General features: G+C 48.6%; 1 protein-coding gene across 1 annotated transcript in view; it reads right to left on the reverse strand.

The window, feature by feature from the left end:
• Positions 1-11,425: 11,425 nt before the first annotated feature.
• The window catches only part of LOC135050662 (uridylate-specific endoribonuclease D-like), a 33,540-nt gene continuing 25,981 nt past the window's right edge, over positions 11,426-18,984 (reverse strand). The window contains exons 6-7 of the mRNA XM_063957084.1: positions 11,624-11,766; positions 11,426-11,537 (exon numbers count right to left, since the gene is read on the reverse strand). Of these exons, the coding sequence (XP_063813154.1) occupies positions 11,426-11,537; positions 11,624-11,766 (255 nt within the window). The remainder of the gene's footprint in view (positions 11,538-11,623; positions 11,767-18,984) is intronic.

The raw sequence follows: 18,984 nt of genomic DNA on the forward strand, positions 1-18,984 counted from the left end.
CAATATATGAACCTCAACTCTACTAATTTCATTTAAGCTTCATTTATTTTACACCTAAATTGCTATGCTTCATTCACTGCCATCTTAGATTGTTCTTATTGTTTTTTTGGTACAAATGTTTATGCAGTAATTTTAGCTATTTTATATGTATTCTTAATAAATTGCATTATTTGTTATTTTATAAGCGCTCCTTGTTTGTTGAGTCTATACAAACATCACGCTATTTCTATGTTTAGGCATCCAGTTTACCATATAGGAGCAGCTATAAAATAAAATAAACTATACAAAGGTGCTTTTAAATTTTTTAATTGCTAAATAATTTTAAGTGTTTATAGCGCCCGATTCCTCAGTGGAACCTCTTCCCCTGTGATACTAGTTAGTGTCTATGACCATTGCAGAGGGAAAATGGCGCTGGTGAGCTGCTGGATCCTCTCATAGTGAAGTCCCGCCCCTTCAATGGCACGTGGTCTTCCCTCTTTTTTTATACTGGCCGAGTTCATTTTTGTGCTTAAAATGGAGCAGAACCGTTTTAAGGCTGTGTTTGCCAGTTTGGGTACTGTGTACAGTTTACTGAGACGCAGTTGTGTACTGTGTCTGGAGACGCATTCAGCCCCGTTTAGAAGCCGCACGTCTCCATACCCTCATGCCGCCATAATGGCCGGTAGCCCGCTAACCGGGATGCCGGCTCAGTACTCACCACTCTTCATTCTTCTGGCTCTGTTAGGGGTGGCGGCGTGCTGCGGGAATGTGCGCTCACCATGGTGGGGCTTGCAAATCTTTCCCTCAGGAGCTCAGTGTCCTGTCAGCGGGGAATGGGATCATTAACCCTTCAGGAGGTTGGGCTTCCCCCCCCCCCCCCCCCCTAAGTCCTACGAAGCAGGTAGGCTGGTGACAACCAGCCCTGCCTGAAAATAACAAACATAGAAAATAAATGCAGAAAACTCTTCAGGAGCTATCAAATTCTTAAAGTGCCAATGGCTCCTAGTGGACCCATCTATACCCCATGGTCAGGGGCGGATTGGGAACTAAAATTGGCACTGGAAATATTCCTGAAAGTGGCCTCATGTGGGCAGCACCAAATCAACTGTAGGCGGAGTCAACATCAAAGTAGATGGAATTAGTACTTCACTATACCTGGAGAAATGGTATGTTTATATGGGGAGCATAACATAACAGGATAACAATTTAAATAAAATCCTCCGCATACAAGTAAGGGAAGCTGTTGTCAACTGTTTGGGGATAGGTTCAATTTCCCACATCATTTACAACAAATAGACCTTAAAAAAAAATCCTGATATTACACTATGGAAACGGTTTATAGCTGATATAACGAAAAAACATCAGGAAGAAATATAAAAACACAAACGAAGTGAAAAATGTTAAACCACACCTTTCTCTTACTTTTTCACTTATTTCCTTTATTACAAAATATTTTGCTGAGCAATTAATTTTGGGTGATACACCCTTCTAAAATGGCATTATAAAAGGTTAAGTTTTAACTAATGAAGGATATCTATACATCAATATAAAATGAAAACAATAACAATTTGGGGTGCAACTCCACCTAGTTACTCCTAGAGTGCACTGCAAGCAGAGGCATAGCTAGGGCTGATAATAAAAATATGGTGTCCCTTTAAAACTGTTCTATACTTGCGTACATGCAGTCTCTCTTAAATAGAATAGTTTATCTTCCTTGGGACAACATTCAGCCAACCCTTAAAAGGTATTTCTACTGACCATGTTATTAAAATTTACTGACAGCATTTTTACTGACATTTTAACATGCTACAAGTTGTGATGCAACATGTTAATTTTCTATAGACTAATATTTATGTTGACTAGTAATTATTTTATAACAGTAATATCATTTTACAATTTATTACGATTGGGCATCAATTTGAAATAGCAGATCCACAAAACATATTATTAAGATGAGAAGAGACAGGAAAGGGGCAGAGAAAGACAAAGTGTGAGGATGAGAGAGAAATATGGACTTGGGGACATGTACTAAGCAGTGATAAAAGTGGAGAAGAGAGCCAATGGAGAAGTTATCCTTGGCAACACCAATCAGTATTGACGTAACATTTATAATTTGCATACTATAAAAGTATACAGAGCAGCTGATTGGTTGTCATGGGCAACTTCTCCACTGGCTCACCTCTCCACTTTTATCACTGCTTAGTACATGAGGGGGACAGAAAGAAAAATGGTGAAGAGGGTAAAGCTGCTATTCCCACCTAATGTCCCCACTTTCACCAATCCCAGCTCATGACCCGGCTTTTACTACCTGCCACTCCCAGCTCCTGTCCCCACTTTCACTGCCTGCTGTTCCAGCTCTTGTCCCCACTTTCACTGCCCGTCATTCCCAGCTCCTGTCCCCACTTTCACTGCCCGCAACACTCTATGTTCATGTCTCCACTTTCACTGCCTGACACACTTTAAGCTCCTGTCCCGATTTTAACTGCCCACCAATATCACCTCCTCTCCCCACTTTCACTGCCCGACACTCCCAGATCCTGTCTCCACTATCACTGCCCGCAACTCCCTGCTCCAGTTCCAACTTTCACTGCCCGTTGCTGCGAGCTCCTGTTCCCACTTCACTGTCCGTCGCTCCCAGCTCTTGTCCCCACTTTCACTGCCCGCAACACTCTATGTTCAAGTCCCCACTTTCACTGCCTGACACACTCTAAGCTCCTGTCCCGATTTTAACTGCCCATCAATCTCAGCTCCTCTCCCCACTTTCACTGCCCGACACTCCCAGATCCTGTCTCCACTATCACTGCCCGCAACTCCCTGCTCCAGTTCCCACTTTCACTGCCAATCGCTGCCAGCTCCTGTCCCCACTTTCACTGCCCATCATTCCCAGCTCCTGTCCCCACTTTCACTGCCCGCAACACTCTATGTTCAAGTCCCCACTTTCACTGCCTGACACACTCTAAGCTCCTGTCCTGATTTTAACTGCCCACCAATTTCAGCTCCTCTCCCCACTTTCACTGCCCGACACTCCCAGATCCTGTCTCCACTATCACTGCCCGCAACTCCCTGCTCCAGTTCCTACTTTCACTGCCCGTCGCTGCCAGCTCCTGTCCCCACTTTCACTGTCCGTCACTCCCAGCTCTTGTCCCCACAATCACTGCCCGCCGTTGCCAGCTCCAGTCCCCACTTTCACTGTCCGTCGCTCCCAGCTCCTGTCACCACTATCACTGCTCGCCGCTACCTGCTCCAGTCCCCACTATCACTGCCCGTCGCTCCCAGCTCCTGTCCCCACTTTCACTGCCCGTCGCTACCAGCTCCAGTCCCCACTATCACTGCCCGCTGCTGCCAGCTTCAGTCCCCACTATCACTGCCCGCAACTCCCTACTCCAGTTCCCACTTTCACTGCCCGCCGCTGCCAGCTCCTGTCCCCACTTTCACTGGCCATCACTCCCAGCTTCTGTCCCCACTTTTACTGCCCGCCGCTGCAAGCTCCAGTCCCCACTTTCACTGTCCGTCGCTCCCAGCTCCTGTCACCACTATCACTGCTCGCCACTGCCAGCTCCAGTCCACACTTTCACTGTCCGTCGCTCCCAGCTCCAGTCCCCACTATCACTGGCCACCGCTGCCAGCTCCAGTCCCCACTTTCACTGTCCGTCGCTCCCAGCTGCTGTCCCCACTATCACTGCCCGCTGCTGCCAGCCCTAGTTCCCACTTTCACTGCCCGTCGCTCCCAGCTCCTGTCACCACTATCACTGCTTGCCACTGCCAGCTCCAGTCCCCACTTTCGCTGTCCATCGCTCCCACCTTCTGTTCCCACTTTCACTGCCCGCTGCTGCCAGCTCCAGTCCCCACTTTCACTGTCCGTCGCTCCCAGCTCCTGTCACCACTATCCCTCCTCGCCGCTGCCAGCTCCAGTCCCCACTTTCACTGCCCACTTTCACTGCCCGCTGCTGCCAGCTCCAGTCCCCACTTTCACTGTCCGTCGCTCCCAGCTCCTGTCACCACTATCCCTCCTCGCCGCTGCCAGCTCCAGTCCCCACTTTCACTGGCCACCGCTGCCAGCTCCAGTCCTCACTTTCACTCTCCGTCGCCCCCAGCTCCTGTCCCCACTTTCACTGCCCGTCACTACCAGCTCCAGTCCCCACTATCACTGCCCGCTGCTGCCAGCTTTCAGTCCCCACTATCACTGCCCGCAACTCCCTACTCCAGTTCCCACTTTCACTGCCCGCCGCTGCCAGCTCCTGTCCCCACTTTCACTGGCCGTTGCTCCCAGCTCTTGTCCCCATTTTCACTGCCCGTCGCTGCCAACTCCAGTCCCCACTTACACTGTCCGTCGCTCCCAGCTTCTGTCCCCGCTTTCACTGCCGGCCGCTGCCAGCTCCAGTCCCCACTTCACTGCCCACCGCTGCCAGCTCCTATCCCTACTTTCTTGTCCCCACTTTCACTGCCCTCTGCTCCCAGCTCCTGTTCCCGCTGCCAGCTCCTGTCCTCACTTTCACTGCCAGACACTCCAAGCTCTTGTCCTTACTTTCATTGCCTGCCACTCCAAGCTCCTGTCCTCACGTTCACTACCCGCCACTCCAAGCTCCTGTCCTCACTTTCGCTGCCTGCCACTCCATGCTCATGTCCCCACTTTCACTGCCCGACACTCCAAGCTCCTGCCCCACTTTCACTATCAGCATCTGCCAGCTCTTGTCCCCACTTTCACTGCCTACGACACTCCATGTTCAAGTCCCCACTTTCACTTCCTGCCACTCCCAGATCCTGTCCCCACTTTCACTGCCTGCAGCTCCTAATTTAGTTCCCACTTTCACTGCCCGTCGCTCCCAGCTCCTGTCCCCACTTTCACTGCCCACCGCTGCCAGCTCTTGTCCCCACTTTCACTGCCTACGACACTCCATGTTCAAGTCCCCACTTTCACTGCCCGACACTCCAAGTTCCTGTCCCGATTTTAACTGGCTGCCACTCCCAGATCCTGTCTCCACTATTACTGCCCAACACTTCAAGCTCCTGTCCCGACTTTCACTGCCTGACACTCCCAGATCCTGTCCCGACTTTCACTGCCCGACACTCCCAGATCCTGTCCCCACTTTTGTTGTGTGCCACTCCCAGATCCTGTCCCCACTTTCACTGCCCGCAACTCCCAGCTCCTGTCCCCACTTTCACTGCCCACCGCTGCCAGCTCCTGTCCCCACTTTCACTGCCAGCCGCTGCCAGTTCCTGTCCCCACATTCACTGTCTGCCATTCCCAGCACTGCCTCCATCCACCAGTTTACCTGTCTTTAACAGCTGTAGCTTCTATGCTCAGTACATGGTAAAGTCCATTCAGTGTGATTGAGAAGAATCATCCACTGACTCTGATGATAGCTCCACCCCCATTCTGTACCTGGCTCCGCCCCCTCTGATCCGAACCTAGGTCTTTGACATCTGAAGTTCAGGTCCTTGAAAGGGGGGAGGGGATAACGCAGAAGTGGAGTCAAGGACCTCACAAAGTTCACAGTGAGAGGCAGAGGCTGTGAAGCTGCAGCTCTGCAGATGATTTGAGCCCCACATACACACAGCAGTGGGCGGGGCTCTGATAGTGGGCGGAGGTCCAAGACACAGATAGGAGCGATGCATCTGTGCAGATGCCCCCTCTGCTCCAGCCTCCAGCACATCGGCTGCAGCGTGTAAAGCAGTGGAGATGGGTGCTATAAGAAATTCACGCTGATCATCGGTATATTTAATAATGGGCAGCGTGATTTTCAGTAACCAGTGTGCTGGGAGAGGTAGCTGGGAGGTGCTCTGTCTCACATGAGAACAGCCTCTTCCTGCGATTGTGGAAACACAGAGGGAGCTCCTCCAGGCTGCGGGCTGCTGACAGGCACCGGCCAGCTGTCTCTGCCTGTCAGAAGGAATGAGAGTGACTCACTACTGGAGGCAGGGCCAGAGGCATCATTCGGCCCCACAGGACTACCGGCCTCCCGGGGAAGTTCCCGGTGGTCTTTATGGCCAATCCGGCCCTGCCCATGGTACTAAATGGACTCCAGCATCCCTGCGATGTATTTAATTATTGCAGTGTGAGTTGGGGCGATGTTATCACCTGTCATCCACATCCTGGATGCGGTTGGTGACAAATAGGCCCCATAGAGAGTTATTAAGTGGATGGAGATGGAGATAAAATACCAACCAACCAACCAACCAACTCCTAACTGTAATTTTTCAAACACAGCCTGTAAGATGGCAGTTCGGAGCTGATAGGCTGGTACTTTATTTCAGTCTACTTTATCTCTCTCCAAGGCTTAGTACATTGGTGGTCATTCCGAGTTGATCACAGCCAGCAACTTTTTGCTGCTGCTGCGATCAACTCGAACACGCCTATGGGGGAGTGTATTTTAGCTTAGCAGGACTGCGATCGCTTGTGCAGCCCTGCTAAGCTAAATTTTTTTCAAGCACAACAAGACTAGGCCTATACCTACTTACCCTGTGCGATGGATCCAGCGATGATGGGCCCGGCTTTGACATCACTCCTCCGCCCTCCATTGCCCTTGACACGCCTGCGTTTTACTCACCATTCCCGAAAATGGCTCCAAATGGTCCGGATCCGCCCTGCCACGCCTCCTTCCTGTCAATCTTCTTAGCGATCGCCTCTGCGACGGCTTCCGTCGGTAGCCGCAACGTAACAGGGGTTGCTGGGCAACGTCGCGCACGTGCACTGCGGCCGCCGTGCATGCATATTCCGCACCCGTTCGCTCTGCAGCGAAAAACCGCTGCGTGCGAATGGGTTGGAATGACCCCCATAGTACATAGACCCCAAAAGTGATTATTCCCCTTCACATCAAACTAACAGTATATCCGCTTATGAAAGTGTGTAGACAGATCTCCCACAATAAGGCAAATCTTTCTTTTCATGGAACCCTTTAAGGAAATGTATGATTTCTCTCCAATACTCCCCTTGTACAATAATTCGGTAACCCAGAATCAGAAGGAGAGCTTAAAACATTTAGGGCGGGATGTACTAACCTCTCCCGCAGCGTTGGCTTTCTCCGCGGCCACCTGTCTCCTCCCTGTCCCGGCGCTGCTATTCGCTTCTCCCCCTCACCGCTATGGACACTCAGGATGCGGGGGCATGCGCGCATGCGCTGGTGAATACCAAGGCTCAGCGTGGCATCCGCAATGCTGAGTCCTGAGTGACCGTAGCGGTGAGGAGGAGAACCGAATAGCAGCGCCGGGATGGGGAGGAGACAGATGGCCGTGGCGGTGAGAGGGAGAAGCGAATAGCAGCGACGGGACGGGGAGGAGACAGGTGTCGGAGAAAGCCAGTTAATGCTGAGGTTAGTACATCCTGCCCTTAATGTATAACATAAGACTTCATGTATAACATAATAAACATAAAGAATACACTCACAAAGGGGACCCTGTCCCAATGCTTCTAGAGAGACACCTCTCCACAGCAGTTGTAAATTGTATGCCCCATAATAGTGCCCTAGTTGATTTTCTGAGCCATAGTAGTGCCTTAGTTAATGTTATGCCTCATAGTAGTGCACTAGTTTATTTTATGAACCATAGTCATGCTCTAGTTCACATTATGTCACATTGTAGGTCTGGCAGTATACATTATGTAACACAGTAACCCCATTTCTTATTGTAACATACAGTGCCTCCACTTGATATTGTGCCACCTTACAGTGCCCACAGTTCATATTATGTAACATTATAATGCATACCCTCCAACATTTTAAACATAAAAATCGGTACAAATGCAAAAAAGGGTGTGGCCACAGGTAAAGGGGGCATGGCCATGCCCCTTTTTCTATACTTTCAATGGAAGTTAGAAGAGCCAGAAATCGGTACAGACCATAAAAAAAAGACCACATCACAATGATCAAGACCAGGGGCATAACTATATATATTGTAGGCCCAAAGGCAAATTTTTGTACGGTCCTTTATGTATCTACTAATGAAAAAATGTATGTAACACATGTAACTGTGACAGGGAAGGTGAAGGTGGGCCCCTCTCAGCTCTGGGCTCCATAGCAACTGCACTGCCTGCACCTATGGTAGCTACACCCTTCTACATAACACATGTAACTGTGACAGGGAAGGTGGGACCCTTTCAGCTCTGGGCTCCATAGCAGCTGCACTGCCTGCACCTATGGTAGCTATGCCCTTCTATATAACACATGTAACTGTGACAGGGAAGGTGGGCCCCTCTCAGCTCTAGGCCCCATAGCAGCTGCACTGCCTGCACCTATGGTAGCTACGCCCTTGCACTCACATATGAATCCCCAGAATACAGCAAAATGTACACCAGATGTGTAAAGGAATAATGAGGAGCTGCATGGGTGTATAGCCTGGGCCACACTCCATTCTTCTGTTTCACCAGATCATATGGTCAGGAGCCAGGGGCATAAGTTCATCCCAGTCACCCAGAGGCAAGTTAAATATTTAGCCAGTCTACAGGGACTGAAGCCTGCAGTAAATTTCCAGGGCTCCATCTACGCTGTGATTCCCATCTCACAGTCCAGCAGCGGTGGGTGCACCATCGCTTGTTGCAGTGCAGGATGAGCGGCACCAGGCGGGAGCTGTCCTGTCCCCTATTGCAGGGCTCCTGGGACAGAACTGAATAACTTTGCAGCAGAGGGTTTGCCACAGAGCTCTGTTGTTAGACCTGTGGTCACACTTGTATCCCACTGTAAACCACATAGGTGCTGCTGATGTACATGCAGGTGCCTCTCCAGGGCTTGGAGACCAGAGGCAGGCGTCTCCATTGCCTCTGGGAGTTCCACCCCTGTCAGCAGCCGCCAGCACTGCAGACCTTCCCAACCTACACATTTTGATCTACCAGAGATTCTTATTAAGGTGTGGAGAGTGTCTGCTGTGTCTGCTTCTTATACCTGGAGGAACCAATCATAAGTAGTCCAATCATAACTTAATCACCTCTTTTTTGGTTCATTTATTAACTTAACCTGCTCGATGGTAGAGATGGACAGCTGCTCTTAATCCGAATATCTAAACAACTATGTGGTGGTGATACATAAGATCATGCAGACTTGGCCAAGAGGTTCAGTTTTTGTTCAGGCCAAACAGCAAAAAGGGGAAAAAAATGAATATAAGTGACTTCGACTATAGCATAGTTGTATAGTTTAAGTATCACAAAAAATAACTGCTTTCCTGGGATTTTGATACACAATATTCTCTAGAGTTTACAGTGATCAAAACATAAAAGCATCCAGTGTGCAGCAATTCTGTGGGCAAAATGACTTAATAATCAGAGAGGACAGAGGGGAATGGCCAGACAGCTTTAAACTGACAGGAAGGTGACTCAAATAACATTGCACTAAACCATTGGTATGCAGAATAGCATCTCTGATGCTTCATGTCAAACCATGAAGTTGATAGGATACAGCAGTGGAAGACCACACTGGGTTACACTACTGTCAGCTAATTACAGTAAAGAGAGGCTACAGTGGGCACAGGCTGATAAAACTGGGCAGTTGAATATTGGAAAAATGTCTGGGTGATACCTCTCAATTCTTGTAACAAGCAGATGGTACTGCCAGATATTGGTGTAAACAGCATGGGTCCATCCCGCCTTGTGTCAATGGGTTAGGCTGGCGGTGTAGTAATGGTGTGGAAAATGTTTTCATAGCACACATTAGGCTCCTTTATTCTAAATGAACATGATTTAAATACTATCGTCTACCAGAGTATTGTTTCTAAAAATGTGTATCTCTTTATGGCTACAGTCTAGCCATCTTCTAATGGGTAATTCCAGGAGGATAATATGGCAAAGTACACATCATCTCATGCTGGCAAGGAGTTCAGCAGCCTGCACACAGACCAGGTTTCAATCCAACAGAGCTCCTTTGAAGCTTGTGGAATTGGAAATTTGCTACATGAATGTGTAGTCAACAAATCTGCAGCATCACCATGATGCTATCATTTCAAAATGAACCAAGCTCTCTAAGGGAGATCTATTACTGGGGGCAAACTGGGGTCCTAACCAGTATAGCAAATATATGCCTGATCACTGAGAGAGTATGGGCTTCATGTACTAAGGGGATATAAGTGGGATGAACGAAAAAGTTCGGGAAAAACCCTTTGCATATTGCTTCTCAATATGTACTAAAGGATGTTCTGTCTAGTGCCTACTAGTGCTAAGAGCATGCTAGAATATCGGTGGTGCCATAGACACCCATGTGTGACAATATCATGGAATGATATGAAGGAAAAAGCCAAAATTAGTTTGAAAGGGGATGGGAGGACACTAAGCCATTGGAATTTTGGTGTTCCTGGTTGAGCTTATGATCTTAGAAACTATGTTGCACTTAACTTGGATTGCAGTTGATTCCAGTAATAATAAAGACCACAGTGGATAGATTAATTGGAAACAAAACAAGTGGTAGACTAGGCATATGGATAATAAGGGTTTATCACTCTCCAAGGCTTAGTACATAGACCTCATGGTTTGTAAATCTAGGAGTTGACCCACACAATTTATGAATGGAAGCTACTGACTTCTGTGGGCTACCACAAGCAGGTAGGATGGGGGATACTGCAAGTATGCTCCAGATGTGATAAGAATGTTGGTTTTAAAATACAGGAACAAGACTCAAAGAGGAACACTGAAAGCACAGATGACTTCAAAGATAGTATCCAGATCTCTTTATTCAGCTGCTGGAGCAGATTTAGCGAAGTACCTCTTATCTTCACCTATAGGCCCCAATTCTGCAGTTATCTGTTATCGTATTCTGCGACAGTTACAATTAACCCTCTACTAAACCTACCAATATGTCAGAAATAAAGTGTGTTTAGATCATGAAATCAATGATAAATAATACTGTGACCTCTGGTGGAAAGGGAACCTTTCGTTGTGGCTTCTGAGTCTACATGTCTGTGACACAACATCTCATGTGAGCGGTCATGGCCTGTCCCAGCTCCTTACACATTGCTGGATTGGAGAATTTTGGGGGTAATTCCAAGTTGATCGCAGCAGGAATTTTTTTAGCAATTGGGCAAAACCATGTGCACTGCAGGGGAGGCAGATTTAACATGTGCAGAGAGAGTTAGATTTGGGTGGGGTGTGTTCAATCTGCAATTTGCAGTGTAAAAATAAAGCAGCCAGGATTTACCCTGCACAGAAATAAAATAACCCACCCAAAACTAACTCTTTCTGCACATGTTATAACTGCCTCCCCTGCAGTGCACATGGTTTTGCCCAATTGCTAAAAAAATTCCTGCTGCGATCAACTTGGAATTACCCCCTTACTTGGAGCCCAACCAATTGCCATCCATTGATAAATATTGAATGTTACGAAATATAGTTTTGAATATGGTGTTATTATAATAGGGACTGCATTACCTCTTGTGACAATTAAAAGTACATTTTGAGAAAAAATAAAGCAGACTAACAGAATATGTGCAGGATAAATAACTTTATTTCCACACAGAAGTAACAGCTACTCATCTAAACAGTGGGGTAAGCAGATGCCACGTATCTCTTGCCATTTCCATAGGTTGAGTTGGCCCAGGTGTAGGTTTGGATTCTGAGGGTTTGACCACCAATTTTGACAGAGCACCTTTAAAACAACATGAGACGTCTTAGAGGATGCAGTGATGTAAACAGATTCAATGATAAATATACAAACGAGCTAGAAATACTCACAGACTATCAGGGCTGGTTACATAACACAGAGTTAATATACCAATCTCAAACTCAGGACTGGATCCTATAAACATTGAGCCCAGGGTTTTCAGGTAGGTGCCCCACTTGAACTGAAAACCGTATACATCAGGATATCCCGACCACTATAAAAAATAAAACTTTATTAGTGTTTGTAGTGAGGGTGCTGACGTCTCTCTCATAGTGCAGAGGAGCGGGCGGCGAGAGAGGCCTGCGGCGGGAGCGGGGCTTGGTAAGTATAGTGCTTCCCCCCCTCCTCCCTCCCTCCCTCCTATATGTGTACCACAGGCGTTTCTACTGGGGGCCTTTACTAATGGGGCAAACTACAGAGGGGCAAACTACTGGGGGGCTCTAGTACTGGGGGCAAACTACTGGGGGCCTTTACTACTGGGGCAAACTACAGAGGGGCAAACTACTGGGGGGCTCTAGTACTGGGGGCAAACTACTGGGGGGCTTTACTGCTGGGGCAAACTACAAGGGGCAAACTACTGGGGGCATTACTACTGGGGCAAACTACAGAGGGGCAAACTACTGGGGGGCTCTAGTACTGGGGGCAAACTACTGGGGGCCTTTACTACTGGGGCAAACTACAGAGGGGCAAACTACTGGGGGGCTCTAGTACTGGGGGCAAACTACTGGGGGCCTTTACTACTGGGGCAAACTACAGAGGGGCAAACTACTGGGGGGCTCTAGTACTGGGAGCAAACTACTGGGGGCCTTTACTACTGGGGCAAACTACTGGGGGGCTCTAGTACTGGGGGCAAACTACTGGGGGGCTTTACTGCTGGGGCAAACTACAAGGGGCAAACTACTGGGGGCATTACTACAAGGGGGCAAGCTACAAAGGGGCAAACTACTGGCAGCATTACTACTGGGGGCTAAACTACAAGGGGGCAAACTACTGGGGACATTACTAACTTTGGCAAACTACATGGGGGCTAAACTACAGGGGCTAAACAACTGGGGGCACAACTGCAGGGGGCATTACCACTGGGGGCTAAACTACATGGGGCAAACTACATGAGGGCAAAACTACTGGGGGCAGTACCACTCAGAGGCTAAACTAAAGGGGGGGGGGAGTAAATTGCTGGGGTCATAACTGCAGGGGCATTACCAGTATAGGCATGACTACTGGGGCTAAACTACAGGGACTAAACGACTAGGGGCAATACTACACAGGGGCATTACCATTAAGGGCATTACTGATGGGGTGCACAGCTAATGAGGGCATTGTAAAGGGGGCACTTCATAAGGGGCACTACTGTTGGGGGCATTGCATAAGGGGCACTACTACTGTGGGCATTGTATAAGGGGTGCTACTGCTGGGGGCATTACTGTATGGGCCGACAAAGAAGCTGCGTTCCCGGTCCGCCCTTCGTCGCTCCGCCCCTACCATCGCCGCCGCACTGGAAGCCCAGGTTCCAGACTCCCAGCTGCAGCGGAACTGGGACCAGGCCGGCTTTATTATCCCTGCCGCTGCATCGAGCTTCTGTGACCGCGGCACTACTAGTTCAAATCTGTCGCTGATTGGCTGCCGGTCCGCAGCAGTTTTGAAATATTAGCGCCGTGGTCACAGGAGCTCGATGCGGCGGCAGGGATAATAAAGCCAGCCTGGTTCCAGATCCACTGCAGCCGCCCTCAGCCTCTTCTGCCGCCCCGCCCTCGGACCTCTGAGCACCCACAGCCTCCTCCTCCGCACTATCTCCGATGCCCACAGCCTCCTCCACGTCACGCCTACCACAGCCTACTCATCCACAGCACCGCAGACCACCGCCGCTGCTAAACAGGTAATCTAACCTGCTGCCTTTCTCTCTCCCTAGTCCCTACTGTATTCCCCTGCTGTCACTTTCCATGTCCCTGCTGTCACTTTCCATGTCCCTGCTGTCACTCTCCCTGTCACTCTGTCACTCTATAATGTGAATTTCGGCTCACACTGTGTGGTGTAATGTGAATTTCGGCTCATACTGTGTGCTATAATGTGAATTTAGGCTCATACCGTGTGCTATAATGTGAATTTCGACTCATACTGTGTGGTGTAATGTGAATTTTGGCTCATTCTGTGTGCTATAATGTGAATTTCGGCTCATACTGTGTGGTGTAATGTGAATTTCGGCTCATACTGTGTGGTGTAATGTGAATTTCGGCTCATACTGTGTGCTATAATGTGAATTTCGACTCATACTGTGTGGTGTAATGTGAATTTTGGCTCATTCTGTGTGCTATAATGTGAATTTCGGCTCATACTGTGTGGTGTAATGTGAATTTCGGCTCATACTGTGTGGTGTAATGTGAATTTCGGCTCATACCGTGTGGTGTAATGTGAATTTGGCTCATACTGTGTGGTGTAATGTGAATTTGGCTCATACTGTGTGGTGTAATATGAATGTGGCTCATACTGTGTGGTAGAAATGTGAATTTCGGCTCATACTGTGAGCTATAATGTGAAAGGGGTCCTACTATTGTGGTGCATAATGTGTATAAGGGGTATATGGTGTGGTAAACTACACTGAAGGCCACGCCCCTTTTGCGTGGCCACGCCCCCTTGTCAGGAGTGCGCGCGCCTTCGGCGCGCACATAATTGCACCCTTCACTTTTACATACCCCCACTTAAAAATTTCCACTTGGGTACTACTACTGTGGGCATTATTACTATTGTGTGACCACGCCCCTTTCTTTTTGAGACCACAAAGATCACGCTAAAATTGAGGTGCGACTGCAATTTCAGCTGGGTCAAAGGGGTGGAGGGGCGGCGGTCAGCAAGCTGGGCGGCCTTGCCCTGCGATGGGCGGCCCCCATCATGCAATCGAAAGGATTCTTTTGCAATCCTTACTGAATCAGCACATGCACTGTACAATCTCAGGGTATTTTTCACAAGAAATACCCTGAGAATTGTGGCAACTGGATTAGCAGGGACAGAGCTTTCTCGCAAGCTCTGTCCCTGTATGCGATAATTCATACATCATTGTGATGTATTCAATTATCGCAATGCAATTTAGGTCAAATGTATCACATACACATCTCAGATGCGGATTCTGATAAATATTCCCCATCGTGTGGAGATCTAGTGTAATAGTGATATAGTGAAAGGGAGGAAGTGCAGTGATGTAGTATGCGCCCACACAGGGAAAAATTCTCTGTTGCACTAATCACAGGTAACTAATGCGCGGTAACAATAGGCCCTTCATAAATTTCAGCTCCAGGCCAATGTGGACCTTAATCTGGCACTGAATGCAGGAGCAGGTAAGAGAGAAGGTAGATGTTAGTCACATAGATCCACATTCTCATGACAGGAGAAGGGACCAGTGGCTAATGCCATACAAATCCATAGAAGATAGGTGCGTCAGGGTGGGCATCCTGTGGAACCCAATGTACCTCGCAGAAAGAGAATTAACAATGGTAAGTCTACCATAACTCTCTTTTTCTGCAGCAGGTTACATTGGTTTCCACAGGGAAACATCGGGGATGTCCTAAAGCAGTTCCTTAGCGGGTATGAGAACCCGGCATCCAAAGAAAGCATCCTGGGAGGAGGAAGTATAAAAGGCATAGACCCTAATAAACGTGTTCACAGAGAACCATGTAACCGCCTTGCACAATTGTTCAGCAGACGCGCCACGGCGGGCCGCACAAGAAGGTCCAACAGACCGAGTAGAATGGGCTTTAATAGCAGCAGGAGCTGGAAGACCAGCCTGCGCATAAGTTTGTGCAATCACCATTCTTATCCATCTGGTCAAGGTTTGATTATTCGCATGCCAGCCACGTTTGTGGAAACCAAACAGGACAAAAAGAGTATCTGACCTCCTGATAGAGGCAGTCCTCTACACATATATATGGAGAGCCCATACCACCTCCAAAGACCGCCCTTTGGAGGACAAATCAGAAGAGATAAGAGCCGGAACCACAATCTCTTGGTTAAGGTGAAAAGATGACACCACCTAAGGTAAATAACCTGGGCGAGTTCTAAGAACTGCCCAGTAACGATGAAATATTAGAAAGGGTGGACGACAGGACAATGCACCTAAGTTCTTACAGAGGCAATAGCCAGTGAAAACAAGACATTGGCCGTGAGCCATTTAAGGTCCACCATCTCAAAAGGTTCAAATGGAGACTCTTGTAGGGCATTCATGACAACAGACAGATCCCATGGAGCCACAGAAGGGACATAGGGAGGCTGAATCCATAAGACACCCTGAGTGAATGTATGAACGTCAGGTATAGATGACATTTTTCTCTGAAACCATTCCAACAAGGTAGGAATGTAAACCTTGAGGGAGGCCAGACGAAGGCCTAAGTCCAGGCATCTTTGCAGAAAATCCAGAATTCTGGAAGTTCTGAATCCGTATGCATCATAATTCTTATCAGCACGCCAAGTGAAGTAAGAATTCCAGAGCCTGTAATAAATCCAAGCAGATGCTGGTTTGCGGGCTTTTAACATAGTTTGGATGACCGCCTCAGAGAATCCTTTGGCATCTCAGGAGTGATGCCTCAAGAGCCATGCCATCAAAGCCAGCCTGGCCAGGTCTGATAAAGACAAAGGCCCTGTACGAGGAGGTCTGGGCACTGAGAAAGTAGAAGAGGATGCTCTGTTGATAGACCCTGCAGATCTGACAACCAATGCCGCCTGGGCCACACTGGAGCAACTAGTAGAAATCCTCCTTCTTGTTTGTACTTCCGCAGGACCCTGGGCAGGAGTGACACTGGAGGGAACACGTAGGGCAGCCGAAAGTTCCATGGAATTGCCAGTGCGTCCACGAACGCTGCTTGAGGATCCCTGTCCTTGATCCAAAGACCGGAACCTTGTGATTGTGTCAAGATGCCATCAGGTCTACGTCTGGTAGGCACCACTTGTCCACTAGGAGGTGAAAGACTTCTGGATGAAGACTCCACTCTCTGGCGTGCACGTCCTGGCGACTGAGGAAGTCCACTTCCCAGTTTAGGATGCCCGGCATGAACACTGCCGATATTGCTGGTAGATGGCGTTCCGCCCAACAAAGAATTTTTGACACGTCCATCATAGCCATGCAGCTTAGAGTGCCGCCTTGATGGTTAATGTATGCCACTGTAGTGGCATTGTCTGACCTTACTTGAACCGGCCTGTTCTGTACCAGAGCAGGGCAAGATTCAATGCATTGAACACTGCCTGCAACTCCAGAATGTTTATTGGGAAGAGTGACTCCTCCTTTGTCCAGCGACCCTGAAAAGAGTGTTGCTCCAACACCGCACCCCAGCCCCTCAGACTGGCATCCGTTGCCAACAGGACCCAGTCAGGGATCCAGAAGGGATGGACCCTGCTCAATTGCTGGTCAAGTAGCCACCAGGTCAGTGACAGACGAACCTCCGGAGTCAAAGTGATCATGTGAGATCTGATCCGATGAGGCAGGCCATCCTACTTGGAAAGGATTAACCTCTGCAGAGTGCGAGAATGAAATTGAGCGTACACTACCATGTTGAATGCCAACACAATCAGGCCAAGTACTTGCATCGCCGAGTGTATCGACACTCTGGGGCAACAAAGGAAGCATATTATCCTGTCTTGAAGTCTCAGGACTTTTTTTGGAGCAGAAACAGTCGTTGACTGTGTGTGTTCAGGAGCGGCCCCAGGTCCACCATGCTCTGAGCTGGGACCAGCGAGGATTTCTTCCAATTGATAAGCCACTCGTTGGCTTGTAGGAAGCTTTAAGTCAGTTGCAGATGACTGAGGAGGACATCATGGTAGTTTGCCAGAATCAGCAAGTCGTCCAGATATGGCAGGATCCTAACTCCCTGGCGACAGAGATGGGCCGTCATTACGGCCATGACCTTGGTGAAGATCCGAGGAGCCATAGACCGTCCAAATGGCAGAGCCTGGAACTGATAGTGGAGGTTGCCAAGAGCATACCGCAGATACTGCTGATGCGACATGGCAATAGGTATATGCATGTACGCATCCTGTATATCCAGGGATACCATATAGTCTCCGGGTTCCAATATAATTAAGCGCAGTGTTTCCATACAGAACTTGGACACTCTCACAAACTTGATTTGAGGTTGAGTATAAGCCAGAAAGACCCATTGGGTTTCGGAACTAGAAACAAGGTCGAGTAGTAACCTCTGCCTCTCTGAGCCCGAGGAACCGGCACTACCACTCTGCATTCAGGAGAGAACTCACAACCTTTTGCAAAGCTTGTGCATTTAACGGACCTGAAGGGATCACCGTGGTGCAAAACTGGCAAGGGGGACTTTTGTTGATGGAGATTGCATACCCGTGAGAGAAAACTTCTTGCACCCATGCATCTGAAGTGGTCATTAACCAGACCTGGGTGAACTGCAGAAGTCGGCCTACCACCCTGAGGTCCCCCAGGGAGGGGCCCACCCCGTCATTTGGCAATCTTGTCTTGTTTAGAAGCAGGCTGATGGGCAGCCCAGGACTGCTTTGCCTTGGGCTTAGTGGTTTTGGGAGCACGATATTGTCTTGGGTATGCCTGACCTTTTGCTTTCCCTTGAGGCCGAAAGGAACGAAAAGTGGTACCTTTAGCCTTCTGTGCAGAAGGATTAGTATTTGGGAAAAAGGCAGTCTTAGCAGCCACCAATTCAAACACAATTTTATTTAGGTATTCCCAAACAAAATGCCCACCTTAAAGGGGAGTACCTTCAATGTCTTTTTGGAGTCTAAAGTCCACCGTCCATGGCCTCAACCACAGAATACAGCATGCCAGGACAGATGCAGTCGATGCCTTGGCTGCCAACACACCTGCCTCAGAGGATGCCTCCTGAATGTAATAGGCGGTGGTGGTCACTCTTCCTCTAATGCCTGACCCCATGCTTCAATTTTTTTTTGCAGCCCAAGAGGCCGCAATAGTCGGTCTATGTACAGCACCTGTAAGGGAGTAAATAGATTTCAGGCATCCCTCCACATGCTTATCTGTTGGTTCCTTCAGTGAGGTGACAGTGGTGACAGGCAGAGTGGACGACACCACTAGGTGGGTGACATGAGAATCCACTGGTGGTGAATTTTCCCACTTGTTACATAACTCTGCAGGGAGAGGATAGCGAGCCAAGACCTATTTAGACAGATGGAATTTCTTCCCTGGATTAGACCAGGGCTCCTGCCTGATGTCCACCAAATGGTCAGAATAGATTTTTAACAACCTTCTGCCAGTTTTCTTAGCCACAGTAGAGGAATCCTCATCTTCAGTGATTTGTAGGATTTGCTTAATAGCAACCACAAGGGCAGGAACATCAATTTGCAATGGAGAATCCTCATCAGAAACACCTGATTCAGTGTCTGACAGTATGCTCCCCCTCCTCTTCAGATGAAACATCTGAGAGATTTGTGGAATGTGATGAGGAAGCAGCCCGCTTAGATG

The sequence above is a fragment of the Pseudophryne corroboree genome, chromosome 2, assembly GCF_028390025.1.
Source record: "Pseudophryne corroboree isolate aPseCor3 chromosome 2, aPseCor3.hap2, whole genome shotgun sequence".
Classification (NCBI taxonomy): domain Eukaryota; kingdom Metazoa; phylum Chordata; class Amphibia; order Anura; family Myobatrachidae; genus Pseudophryne; species Pseudophryne corroboree.